Consider the following 14462-nt stretch of genomic DNA (forward strand, 5'->3'; position numbering starts at 1 on the left):
CCAGAAGTGTAAAACTGACTGTGTGGATTATGAGGTAGGTGTTGTACCTCCAGAACTATTGGTTCCACATTGAGTCCATTAAGGGGACTGCAAATGTTAGTACATAGTGTATGGATTGATTTTGTACATGGGCTGAAAACAGTCTTTTTTTATTGTTTTAAAATGTAATATTTTTCTTGAAGAGGGATATATTGTTAGATATACATGACTGTTATGATGTAGATAGTTTAAATATAGTAGAAATGTTAGATTTATTTTTAGAAGTGAGTTTACCACAGATTTAAGTAATTGTGTACAGATCTTACATTATGTAGTTCAATTGTTGTAAATTGGTGCTGGTGGTATTGCATCAAGCTATTAGAAAATTCCAAGTTTTCTTTGTTTCAACTGATAGTACTATCACATCATAACATCTAATAGTGTGTAGAATGTTCAAGGCCTCAGTCAGATTATAAATAAACATCCACATAAAAAAGTTAGTTAGACGGATGGGTAGGCAGATCTAGACTGTGTAATTAAGTTTAGCTGTAAAGTGTGTATGGTTGCAAGTTTTAAAATTAAATTTTTAATGTTTGTACTTTAATAACAGAAACAATTCAGTGTTTCTAATTTGCAGTCAACAGTAACTGAACTAGTCTGTGTTGACTTTGACAAAAATGAAACAATTATTTGAAGCTCTAGATGCAGTGTGATAATCAACTGCATAACATTCATGTATAGTTTTACTTTTGTTTGAGACATTTCAAAATAACTAAAGAATCTAGCCCATACATCCATACACAAAACCTGACAGTTATAATGATTCCTTTTCCTGTCTCATTCTTTATTTGCATTGAGGTTTTTATTTCATATAAATATTTTCAAATCCTAATCAGCAGACTTCTTAAAGGAGTAATTTCTTAATGTGAATTTTATTGAAGTCACGTTTTTGTTTTCATTGATGGATTATTTTGAAATTGAATTTTAAAGGTTTCAGATTTTACATTGTGGTATTAGTTGATAACATTTGTAATACAAGTCAGGTGTACAGGTGATTATAATGCTTACTATATTGTGTTGTTTTGTGATTTTCATATAATTTCACCAGATTGAGTTATAACATGTTTATTGGTGTTAAATTTATTTTATACCTACATAACTCAAATTTTTGAGTTCTAATCTTAGATTACTCTAGCTGATGTTACATTCTGTAGTTTGTATATGGGAAATTTACATTTTATCATTCTTGATCTTATGTTTGGCAGATAATCTGTGTTATAAGCAGATATTTCTGCATTTCAGTGCTCTTTCTAATGATTAGTCAGATTCAAAGGTAATGTGCATTATAAAAGCTATTTTGGCTCTTTTAAAACAGATTGATATATGTTCCTGAAAGACTTGAGACTTAGTGTAGAAGTCTTGTCTTCATTAAGTACTTTCATCAGCTGATAATGTGTGTTTACTTTTATTCAGACGTATCTCAATTTCAAACTAAATTTTTTGGTAACTGACAATCTGCAATAATCCTTCTACTGGTCAGTAAGCTTTTGTTATACATACTTCAGCCTTATTTCTGCTTCATAAAATTAATTTTTATTTTGAATTCAGTATTTCACCTGTCATAAATCATTAAACATAAGTTCCACAATTTTTTTTTTTGTAGGGAATCTATGGGATTTTGCATGATTATCTAAAATTACAACACTACAGAACAAAGGATTAATTAATGGTAAACAAATATTTGCTTGTTCTTTCTGTTGAAGAGGCTCGTGCACAAAGATAAAAGGTTTTTAGAACATTTATCACGATGTCAACTAGGAAAGAAATATAAACAATTTTTTATCCTGTCATACATGAAAATATACACTAAAAAATGGTGATATCTATTTTTTGCCTTGTAGATCAGAGCAAGCTCCTGGTCTTAGTGAAAGAGATTTGGCTGATGATGAAAGTTGGTTTATTAAGTAAGTTATTCAAATTTAATAATTGATTGCACACTTATTTAATCTTTTACTTCGAACACCTATTTGTTAACAAAACATACTTTTTTTTGGCTTCTGTATAATGCAATGGACACAAAATCCTCCTCAGTGGCAAGTTTGAAGATTCACTAAAAATCAGGTTTCCATGGTGCAGTACAGACAATCCATTGTGTAACTTTGTGCTTAACAAACACACACAGCAAATATATATTTTTATTACATTTCTGCAACATTTTACAAAAGTAAAAAAAAAAAAAAATCTAAATGTGAAAAGTCTCTTATACGTTGGTGGTTATAAGCTATAAACAAGTAACTAATTTATTCACATAATAGATTACATTTTGAAATTGTGCAAGTCGACATGGTTAAGTTTCTTTTGACGTATAGTTCTACGTGATGCTGTGTATTGTCAAGAAACTGAATCCACTGAATAATTGTAATTTCCATTGATACTGAAAACTAGTTAAAATGATGTCCAAATATTCTATGGACATGTGTGGGATTAAATTGCATGTTTCATCATTCAGCAATATAGTACTAAATCTTATACACACATTTAAAAGTTAGTGCTATTTTTGCAGAAACATTCAGTTGATTAAAAATATTTTTCTTGTCTTGGTTATTTTAATGTTAGAAGTGTATAACTTTGTATTAATGTACAAGTAATTATAAATATTATACATTATTTTTAACATTTAAGTAAAAGCAGCATAAAACAGTATCTCCTTACCTTTGATATTTTAAACACTTTTTACACAACATGATCAAGACCAAATTGTCACACAAAGGACAGAATAAATTAGTGTACAAACTACATGTGTCAGTGGTAAAATTAACCTCTTACATGAAGGAGAGAAAGAAAAGATAAAGTAGATAGGGTTGCTGATGTTCATATCATCCTGCATCTAAAAAGTGACGTTCATAATCTGTAGCCAGTTTGGGATAGATAGTTATTTCTGATTTTACAAAAATCCTGAAATTGGTATCCATGTACCCTAAGATGTCTATATTAACCCTTTCCTCATGTCAGATGCCATGTGATTGCATCTGTTGACTTGTATTCAAAATTTTATTGAACTACTATTTTATGAATTTATCTCCCTAAGTTTGGTACCAACTGTAGATTGTAATTCAGATTTTCATAATACATGTTATTTAATTTCTTAATTTAAAAAATAAATATTAAACTCACCTAATCATCTATTTTTGTGTGTCACATACGTGAAAGGCAGTACTGGTTCACATTAGATGTTTATGATGTTGATTTTACAACGTATTTTTACACAAATTATAAACTCAAATTACTAAAATTCACAAGCTAGAATACAAAATAAAAACATTTATATTTGCTAAGCTATTACTATAATTAGTGAATCAAACAATATATATGTACACACACACACGAATAACCAGTCAGAAGCTCAGAATATCCTCTTAGTGGTTTTCTCTTACCTTTTCAAATATAATGGTATCCTCTCTTTCTTTCAAGACAAACCTTCAAGCTGGTAAGTTGAATCTTTGGTCTCTTTATGATTTCATATTTTTGGTAGTTTCAAATACAAATTAGTTATTAAATCAATAAATTATAATGAAATCAATGAAGTAAATTTATGGTTGTTCACGTGTTTATATATAACAAAAAATTTTGTTTCACATCCTCCACATACAAACTTTCTATGTAAATTAAGTTTACAAACCTGTTTGTAAACAGTAATAATCTATATATGCATACAGTTTATAATAATTGAAATCTGACTGTATTTTACCAAATAATAGTCCACTAAAGCACACCCAAGACAAGCTACTTTAGTTTATATAAAGCTCAGTTTTATATTATTGGATGCAGGGCATGTGCACTCATGTTATAGTATCATTGTAACTTTTGTAATGTAAGCTAAGAATGATTGAAAGATCAATATGATAAATATATAATGTTGTGAGAATTAAGGTATTTAGTCTAAACATTTGTTGTTTGTTTTATAATCTGTTGTCATTCTCGATTCAAAATCGCAATTCATATTAATTTACTAATTTTATACAGTGGTTTAGAGATTGGTAACTGAACCCATCCAGAGATTTGTTAGAGAAAATAATAAAATATAAAGTTTCTTCTTAAAAAACGTTTGATAAAAGTATCTGGACATAATGAAGATTTCACATTTTAATTTTGAAACTTTTCTGATGCAGAAAGGAATTTTTAATTTTAAAATGAAAATTACTTTGCTTGCTGGATAGGTAATATGCAAAAATAAAAAGGCATGAGAAAAACATTGTTTAACAAACTTTAGAGACTTAAAAAAATTGATAATTTGTATATGAATACCATGTAATGTTTACTGATAATTTGCAGATCTTGTGAACACATGCTGAGTAATTTTAAAATAATAGAATGAAAATTATAACAAGTACAAAATGGGTCAATCCTAGGGATGGACTGCATACTGAAAGTTAAATTACTTACAGGGGTAGATTAATGAAAACAACAATAATCAAGTATACTAATCATAATGTTTGAAGTATATAAAAAAATACTTTTCACTTCTCACCTTTAGACATTTTTTATTAGCAATAGTACCTTATCTCAAAATAATTATAACCAGTGGTGTGATTTGTAGTTATTTTCAGATGTTGAATAACAAACTCTTCAACACACTACTGGATGTGTCTAAAACACCGGAAAAAGAGTGGACAAATCAGCACATGCTTCAGGTAGGGCTTGATCCAGATGCTGACCAGTTATTTGTGATGGAGTTAATTGACACTTATGGTATTGATATCACTATGATGATCAACAGCAATTGTTGCCCTGCTTAAGCCATGATGTCAACAGTTTTAAGATCCGGAGAAAGAAGTCTTTTTCTAGACGTACTGGGTACTCTCATTCTGTTCCTGTGGTTAGAGTTTGAATAGTTTTTCAGTGGTATTACTTATTTCAAAATCAAGTAATGTAAAGCATTAACAACTTGTTCTCTTAGTGGGAAAGACAAATTTGTTAACATTAATAGATTTTAATTGGTTTGTGTTAAAAACAGTACAGTACAATTGGTTTCAGCTGGAACTTATTACTTTTAGTAATTAATTAATTTAATATGTATATTATGGTGAACGATTTAACTTTTACATATTCAAAGCTGTTTTATTTATTATTAATGTGAAGAAATATGTTTAAAATAATTAACAAAGATATTTGTGTATATAATGCCTACATCTAACTTATTCAACTCATTCTACGTAATTAAAAGCATTACAAAGTACACTTAATAGTACCCTTCTCATGCAGTGACAGATTTAAGGTTGTGTGGGCCCAACATCTCATTAATTTTACATGGAACGAAATTATCAGCTGGCCCTGGGGCTGAGCCCTTACCTATATGCCTCTGGTATTGAATGCGCTGGATGCATAATTTTAGCAACCAACTTGTTGCAAGCTAGCTGCTGCCTTGTAAAATAAGAAGCTCTTCAAAACATTATTATGAGACAGAGCTCGGAAGCAAATGTTTCTTAAAACTAAGTAAATATAAAAGCTACAGATTTCTGAATGTTAAAAAATGGAATAGCAAGGTTGGTGAATATCACTTGTTACTTCCTACAGCAAGCACCTTAAACTTAATATCAAAAAACTACTATGAAATAAATAAAATTTCACTTTTGTTTGTAACCACTTTCTGTTAAATTTTCTCTTTTTTTAAATAATGACACATGGTGTAAAAATACATAAAGTAAAAAGTGAAAGCTTGCATTATTAAAGTATAAATGTAATACAACTATATCAGAAGTAAAATGTTTTGGAGAAAATATTTCTATTCTTAACTGTGATTTCATCTTTATTATAGCTATGATTTACTTTTAGTTTTTGGAATATTTAAAAAAAACAAGTGCGGGATGTGTGTTATGGGTTTCGTTTTAACCAGGTATTTCTGTTTGCATTATAAATTTCATGAAATGAAATGTATGGCCAACAATGAAGCTTCTTAACTTTGTTCATTGTTATTCCAGTGTGATGTATGATTGATCTCTAGATTTAAAAACAATGGCACTTTTAAGGAGTATATACCAAAAAAAAATTATTACAGTCATAATTTCTTTAGAGTGGAAGAACAGTATGTGAATCTAAATGACAAAGTCATGATAAAACTTCAAAAACTTGTTTATCACTCTTAAGGTGGTTAGTTGTAATGTAAAATAATTTTATTTTGAAAGCTTATTTCATCAAATTGTACAAGTTTTTATGACCACTACTATGTCTGTAGTAATGGTCTGCATGATAAGGTTTGATCTAAATTAGATGAAGTGTAGTTAATATGTTCTTAGGATTGCTTATGTAGTTTTCTTCTGTGGTGCTCTGGCTATCTGCCCTGCATTCTCTGAACAAGAGTAGAGTCAATTCCATATAATAATAAACCTGACATTATTCATCTTTAACCTAAAAATCTCATTTAAAAATGGCTTAAACAAAATTGATTAGTTTTATTTATTTGTTGATGTAAGTTAGCCCTTAGACAACATTATGTCCATGGTATACCACATATTAAACCAAAGTTCTTATCAGCAATAAATAATACAAATACTATATGATATTTTTCTCTACTTTCAGTTGCAAGTCTTTGAAATTTATCTGGGATCATAACTGAGTTAAATTATATCAGTAAGTTGTTTGTATATACAGTTATTTTGGAAAATAAATACAACTTGTAAGTCAGCTCACTTTAAGTTTGTGCTATATTGGCTTTCATGTGTGATCCCAGAGTTAGGTGGATTTAGTAGATGTGCAAAACAACCAGGAATGTTCTGGTCATACATTCTCTTCAATTTTAACCAGTTCATGTGACCATGTAATGTCTCTCAACACCAACATACCTGTATGTAAATCATTATAAATTAATAACTAGTGTTAAACTTTAACTTAAAAATATCATTTTACAAAGCTTACTCTAACACAAGATTAACTTAGTTTTTTGCTTTGTTCTTAATGGTGAAGGTATATGCTTAAATGATGCAAGTGCATGCTTTCTTTACAGGTTCTAATATTCACCATATTGGGAACTCATTTTAGAACAGATCTAGTCTGAGGTGGTACCCAAATCAATGATACACAACTATAAAAATCATTTTAATCCTTAAGCTGCCAAAGTTAAGAAATTACATAAAATCTGTATTGTAAATTTTGTAGTTTTGGAACCTAATATAGGAATATTAACTTTTGTAAAGTGATTACTTCTGTAAATTTTCAACTTGAAATCTCTACACTTTTATTGTGAAAAAAAATACAGCTTTTTTACATAGCTATACCAAAACATAATTACTGCTATTCAAATACTGGTTTGGCTTAATACATTATAACTTTGCAGTTGTTTGGTCAAAGTTCTTAGGACATAATTCTTATTTTATGTCCAAATACTTTAGCTCAATGGAAAATTGATACGTTTTATACAGTTTCAAGAGAAATCTGATACTTTCATACTCAACAGTTTCTGCACTGAAGATATTACACTCACTTAACCACCTAAATGAGAAGTGGAACAATGTTAATGGAGAAAAAAAGTGTTTTATGTTTCAAATTAATTCTGAAATGGAACGTGAAATATTAGAAGGGCATTCTCATATTTTACTGCCTTTCATTTAATTAGATAGGCAGAGAGAGAAAATATTTGAGATACTACCCTGTTAACTAAAGCTTTCACCTTGATTTTTATTAAAGCATTTGTGATTTCTTCAGATTTTCCTAAAATTACAATAAAATACTAATGATAAGCATTTTACATTAAACATCATAAATTGGTCAGCTCATTCTGGAAGTTAAAACAAATATCAACTGATCAGTAATAAAGAGTAAAAAAAGAAATAACACTTGGTTTTAATTAAACAGGTTGGAAAGACTGGCTGTTACTGCTATGTAGACTGTGAGCTGCCATCCTTAGCATTTTTAAGTTACGAATCTGTTTATGTTGTGGATTGTGCTGGATGAAGGTGCTTAATTTCTGCTCAAGGGTAGACAACACGAGTCCAAAGTGTTCCCTTGTCAAGGGATTACTAGTATCCAAGTTCATCAAAGCTTCAGAGATGTAGCTGGAAGTATAAAAAAACTACATATAATAATACTAACAGATGAAATTAAAGTATTAGTACATGAAGGTCATCAATAGATTTAAGTTAAAACTATCACAATACTCAGGGTAATATTGTAGGATATTAATTCTGTCATAATTAGTAATCTATACAAGTAAAGAAAAGTAACTCGAGGTAAGGCTAATATCAATTTTTCTTGATGGAAGTCTGGTGTGTTATCCACTCATCTGTGTTCTTTCTCACACATTTAGAATGTTTTTTAAAACAGTAACCAGATTTTGATAGATTAAGTAAGTGTGTGATCATAGAACTGGATGTAGAATACTTCCTTTACCTTTCTTTTATGCATTTGTATCCTATTATTTTAGTATCATAACTATTTACTGTATGAGACAATACACTGGCCTAACAGGCTATTGCAGTTAAACTAGTATTAACAATTCTTGTGTATCTGTTCTATTCCATAATTTCTAAAATTTACTGAAAACTGGAAATAAAAGTGAGCCCACATCCAAGCCTTTCTTATCTTCAAGGTGTAGGTAGGTTGTGTTTATACAAGTTGCAAGTTCTATCATTTTTAAAATGTTGGCAGGGTAGGTGTAGTGCGTAAGGGTTGGTAGTTAATGAACAGGTTGGATATATCAAAGCTTATCATTATGTGTCATATTATCATGGTTGATTTTACATTTTCTACACAGTAGGCCACACCCTTAACAATTAAATGGTTCCCTGGGATCCTAATAATAACAATAAGACATAGATTACCAATGAGATTAAAAACACCCATAAGCTGAACTTAGAGGTAGCAAACTCTAGTGTTTGTGATTACTCCTGTATTTCTTTGAATGTTTGAATTATTTTGAAATAGAATAACTCTAGTGAATATATTTAATTTTGTTTGAAAGTTGAAGAGAAGTATAACTTGATTATAACATATTTGAAATCACAGCACCTTCATTTCATACAATTTAAAAATAAAGGAACTCTTTAAATGTCACTACACAAAATATGCAACCCTCTAACCAGATGCAATGTGAATGATTTATTTAAATACTTTTAGTAGGAAAATATAAAGTATTAGTGAAAGAATTTACTTGTATCTTAGTTCTGTTTTGGTGGAAAAGTCTTGAGACAACTGATGGATAAGGGAAAGAAGAACCTGCTGTTGAAGTGGACAGGGTGGACCAAACACCTGCGTTGTTGTGACACTCTCACACACTTTCAACACAATGTTAACATCAGAAACACACAATGCCTGTAGAAAAAAAAAATTGTTTATGAAAGAAAGTATACATACTGCAATTGAAAACTGTCATACTTCATAATTCCTTAATGTTTATATTATACATATATGAATACAAAAATTCAACACAGGAATCTGTTCAGGATGCCTAAGGTAATTAAAAGTAATTAAAATTTTCAATCTAAATGGCATTTTACAGGTATGTGGGCTAAACAGTTGATTCCTAAGAGTCAGGTATAGCTCTACCTAATTTTGAATTACAGACCAGAAGGAAAACAATGAATTTGTCTGACCCAAATATAAGTATTCAATGGAATAATTCCTTAAATCTGCAGCCCAACATTTCAAAAGAGTACCAACAGAAAATTTTCTGCCCTATTTCTTATTTCTGCATGCAAATAACAATTAATAAAGAGGTAATTCAAACAAATTAGTCTGACCTGCTGAAAAGCTGCATTCACTTGACCTTGTCTAAAGAGGTGAAGAATTTGCTGTAACTGGGCCTGAGGATCACAGTGGGGAACCGGAGTAATGGCACGAGAACGAAGACTAGAAACTGATGCATCAGGAGATGTCTGGTGTTCCTGTAAGGCCAGTCGTAACTCATCCCGAGTGGTTGCTTGCACTTGTCCTATTAGCCCATCGAGAGCTCTGAAAGATAATAAAAAGTATGAGATAAAATAAAACAATTGGCATGTCATAAGAAATGTGTTATTGTACAAAGTGCTTAATCTGATAAAATAGAAAAGCTTCTCAACCCTGATACATATAATAAACATCATCTATGAATGCAGATCATATTTTTCACATTAAACTTTCAAAACAGATATGGGTAAAAACCATTATAGGAATACTTTTCATCACATTACTTTCTTTAAGACTTTACACATGTGTATATAAAAGTATTTCAGGCCTACATTTAGCTTGCCAAAAGTTCCTCTCCCTACCTCTTTCTATCTATATATAAGATAATTATATGTACATCTTGTTTACACAGAAACAAAAAGAAGATATTGAAAGTATCTTTATTTTTAAAATTCATAATTATATTGTATGATATGCATCCAAATATCCAAAATTACATAAATGAGAAAAGACAAGGAAATTAATTCCTTTTGTACCCACTTTTCAACATCACTGTTTTACCCTGAATTAAACTGTAAAAAATTAATATATAGTAAAATTGTTAGCTAACACTACTCGTATCAAACAACAAAAACACCAAAGCACTTTAAGTCAGATGACAACACTTTATTATTCTCTCCAACCGAGACAGTTAGGTCTAGTAAAGTTAAAACTCACACCACCCATTAAAATGACTGATTATATAGTATCCAAAAGATAAATTAAGAACAAGTTCTACATTATCTTTGTAAAAACAACAGAGGTTCACAAATCCAGTACTCAGAAACACAAGTAATGTTATTTGTTGCAAGTGAAATATATATATACACACATTAAAATAATGCAAGACAAAATACAATTATCCTATAAAATAGATTAACTGAATCATGCTACAGAGTAATACTTAGTATTAATAGCATACTACAAGAGAGTGAGATATATGGTATTTGCACACTACAAGTATACGAAACCTACACTGCAAGATACTTCCACTTAACTTAAAGACATAAGTAGTTGTCTAACGGAATGAGGACTATGATAATGAATTATCCATATGCCATGGCCTTTTCAATCACTAGATCTGAACCTAATTGAGTATGCATGGAATATTCTAGAACAATACACGATACAGCATTTTCCACTTCCAAGAAAGAGGCGTGAGTTGACTGACAGATGCTAATAGATTCTATTCCATGGGGCATACAGTTTGTACTGGCAACATATAGTAGCCCAATACCCTATTAAGTGACATTAACTAGCTATTTTATTTTTTGGCCACCATCTATATCAGATATATAAGTAAACAGCAACATTATGAAAGCAAGAAGCAGATTCAAATATATTTTTCTCAAATGTTCATTCATCTACCATTCCACAGAGGGTTGAGCAATATGAATAACCTTGTAACAACAACATAACCATCAGAGTTCCCATACTACAACTTTTAATACATTTTGTATATTTTCATGAAATTTGGCAAACTTTCAGCAAACATTAAAAGTCTTGATACAGTATTAAGTGTCAGAAAGAATTATTAGCAATTTGTAAAAAGAAGAAAAAAAGAGACAAGGGCACCAAGTGGATCTAATTTCCTATCTTAGGGCTCTGTAAACAAATAAAATTGAAGGATACAAATATTAGGCTTTGTACTAGCAATAACTATTATAGTGAGTACTTTACATTAAATTCTATGCTTCAGAAAAGGGTGGTAAATATATTAGAAAAGAAATATAAAAAGATAAAATGTCACAATTCTCATATTAGGGGAAACTGAGGATCTAATATTTCCTTAGAAAATTAAAAAAATTAAAATTTGGTTTATTAACTATGTTTTGATGCCAAGTTTATTCATACTTTTCTATAATAAAGTATTTTATTAAATTATGAATGGAACTGTAAAAGGTTGTGATATGCACACACTGACCTACTCATAGCAAGAAGGTTCACAGGCAAATAATTCAGAAATGGAAAAATATATGTAATAAATGTTTGTGGTACGGACTGAGGTGTTGTTTCCCCACCCTATGACAATATCATTCAAATGATTCAAAGTCATATTCAAATATTTTGTTAATATGCATAAAAAAGTCAATTGCAAATGTAAACATAAAAAAACATTTTAACATTTTAAACCAACATTATAAAAATCACTTCACAATGGCAAAGGTTACAGGAATAAGTGCAGATGAAAAAGTTTAAGCTTTATTGGATTGCACCTGCCTGTTTCTAAAGTGAAATGACATTTCAGCTTCTATACTATGGCTTTATTCACTTTGACTCCAAAGTTAAATGTTAAATGATTCCAAATCAATTTATGATACAGCCTCTGTTGTAATTATGTTCTACCAATTTTGATTCTTCTTGATGTGTTTCTGATTGCATTCTTATGTTCTTTTAGCCTGTTATAGAATTAGACTTGTTTTTCCAATGTATTTATTTTCACACAATCATGACAGCTTGTCAATTAGCTCCTTTTTTTGTGTCAGCTTGTTCATGTGTTAGTTTGTCTCCATAAGAGTTTTATAGAGTTTCATCAGATATGAAATAAACTTTTATACTGAATTTGTAGCATAAACTCTTAAAGTTTCACATCTCATTTATGGTAAGTTAGGTTCTGTTTTGGTCTTGTTGTTGAGACCAGAAACTTTCACTTTTCTTTCAAGCTGAAAGATAACCACTGTTTTGATAAAGAAATTCCAAGATGTTTTTCTTCAATTTCATCCCTGGTCCAGATTGTCTTGGTTCTGTCAAACATATTCATAATGATTACTCATTAACAGCCTGAAAATGGTTGAATTTGTAGTGGAAATACCTGTCTGTGTATGTGAAGGTTTCCTACACGGTGTAGCAGTCAGGTGACTACCTATTCTGGGAGGGTATACACAAATGAGAGAACCGTTTTTCTTTGGTTTGCATAGTGAATTATATTTTCAGGTTAATGCAAGTTTATGTATTGATAGAAATCCTAAAGAGTTGTTTGTCCATGTCACCAAATTACACAGGAGATGCCTATACAGCAGTTCCACATTTCTTATGTTAGGGTAATTGTCTTGTAGTGCTGTAGATTAAAATTAATCCATGCAAGTTTTATTGAGGATTGGTGAGAGTGGGAATCCCATGAGCAGGGCATTTCAGTGTTTAAGAAATCTACATTGAAATCGAAAGGTGTGGACCTTGTGCAGTAGGTAATGAACTCCATATAGTTAAATGCAAGATTAGAATTTGTCATATGCAATCATAGTGACTTTAAAAGTTTCAAAAGGTTAAAAAGTATTAAAACAAAAGCATCTTATCTAAGGTAGCACACAACAGTTGTGCTACAGCTGTTTCCATATCACCTAACTAATGGTATTCAGTTGAAGAACAATCCAATATGGTCTTGTTGTATAGAAAACAGTAGAATGCACATGCTCCTTCAGATCACTAACATTAGGCCACGAGAAATGGTTGGTAACTGTTTTTTATGTCTTGCTACCTCAGTTAATTAACTCTAGACCAACAAGAAACAACATCAATCAGAAGCTCTTAGGTTGTTGAGGACAAAATAATTTCATTTGTGTAAACTGGTATATAATAAAAAAGTAAATGATATTAAACATAGTTATACTGTTTCAGATATTAATTTCCTACTGTCTCCAGAATGTTTATTCCATTACCTAACTTGGGTTTAAGAACTACTACAGAACAAAGACTTTGGATGGGCAATGTGTGCATTTGAATAATGACTTCACTCCAAAGGAAAGTAGTAAACATTCTTGTCAATTTCACAATGGTATGGGTGCCACATACAAAATTTGCAAAGGTCACAACAATTTTGCCTATGGCCAGTTCTAATAAAACAAAGACCAAATACAACTACAATGGATACTTGATATTGTGAGAATCTTGGTTTAGAAATTTCATAGCTAACGCACCAACATGCTAAAAATTATCATCCAAACTAATAGTTTTGCACAGAAATAGTTCAATTCTATAACTACCAGTCATGGGCATTCAGTGATATCGAGAAAACCCATTTGTAGAGAAAATATATATGTAAAAATGGCTTGTTTTGGTTAAGAAAATGTGCGACTCTTTTAATTTCAAGTCTAATCTTAATCAGCTCAATCATAAAGCCTTAATGACCAGTTTCAATGCTATATCCTTCTTTACAGAAGTTCCAACTGCAGAAGCCTAAAAGATAGCCTTAGAACTCTATATCCAAGACCCTAACCCATCTATAGACATTCCCAGCAACCAATTAGCAACTCTCGTAGAATTCACCACGATGAAGACAAACTTCATGTTCAACAACCACAACTATATACAAACAAATGGCCTAAGCATGGGCAACCCAGTATCATCAGTTCTAGCTGATATTTTTATGACACAAGTTGAAACACAAGCATTAACACAGCATTACATTCACCACTATACTGATACAGATATGTAGATGACACGGTTGCAGGATTCACATCTACAGAATACAAACTTAATTTTTTCAATCACATTAACGCTATACATCCCAACATCAACTTCACATGTGAACAGGAAGAAAGCAATCAAATATCATTTCTTAACCTCAAAAT

At 30.5% G+C, this 14462-nt stretch overlaps 2 protein-coding genes across 12 annotated transcripts in view; one reads left to right on the forward strand and one right to left on the reverse strand.

Moving 5' to 3' along the window:
• LOC143236489 (DENN domain-containing protein 11-like) overlaps nt 1–9969 on the forward strand; it is a 48206-nt gene extending 38237 nt beyond the window's left edge. Inside the window, exons 8-11 of one of the 11 annotated variants that reach the window (XM_076474776.1) lie at nt 1881–1943; nt 4577–4670; nt 6556–6606; nt 7828–9969. In XM_076474776.1, the coding sequence (XP_076330891.1) occupies nt 1881–1943; nt 4577–4670; nt 6556–6588 (190 nt within the window). In that variant the 3' untranslated portion in view covers nt 6589–6606; nt 7828–9969. Of the gene's footprint in view, nt 1–1880; nt 1944–4576; nt 5005–6555; nt 6661–7827 lie in introns of those variants that run through there. The other 10 variants (XR_013019572.1, XR_013019573.1, XR_013019574.1 and 7 more) reach the window with 10 other exon arrangements.
• The window catches only part of Ge-1 (Enhancer of mRNA-decapping protein 4 homolog Ge-1), a 157723-nt gene continuing 150446 nt past the window's right edge, over nt 7186–14462 (reverse strand). The window contains exons 23-25 of the mRNA XM_076474774.1: nt 9711–9921; nt 9122–9282; nt 7186–8027 (exon numbers count right to left, since the gene is read on the reverse strand). Coding sequence (XP_076330889.1) covers nt 7820–8027; nt 9122–9282; nt 9711–9921 — 580 coding nt within the window. The 3' untranslated portion in view covers nt 7186–7819. The remainder of the gene's footprint in view (nt 8028–9121; nt 9283–9710; nt 9922–14462) is intronic.

Source organism: Tachypleus tridentatus, chromosome 13 (assembly GCF_004210375.1).
Source record: "Tachypleus tridentatus isolate NWPU-2018 chromosome 13, ASM421037v1, whole genome shotgun sequence".
Taxonomy (NCBI): Eukaryota; Metazoa; Arthropoda; class Merostomata; order Xiphosura; family Limulidae; genus Tachypleus; species Tachypleus tridentatus.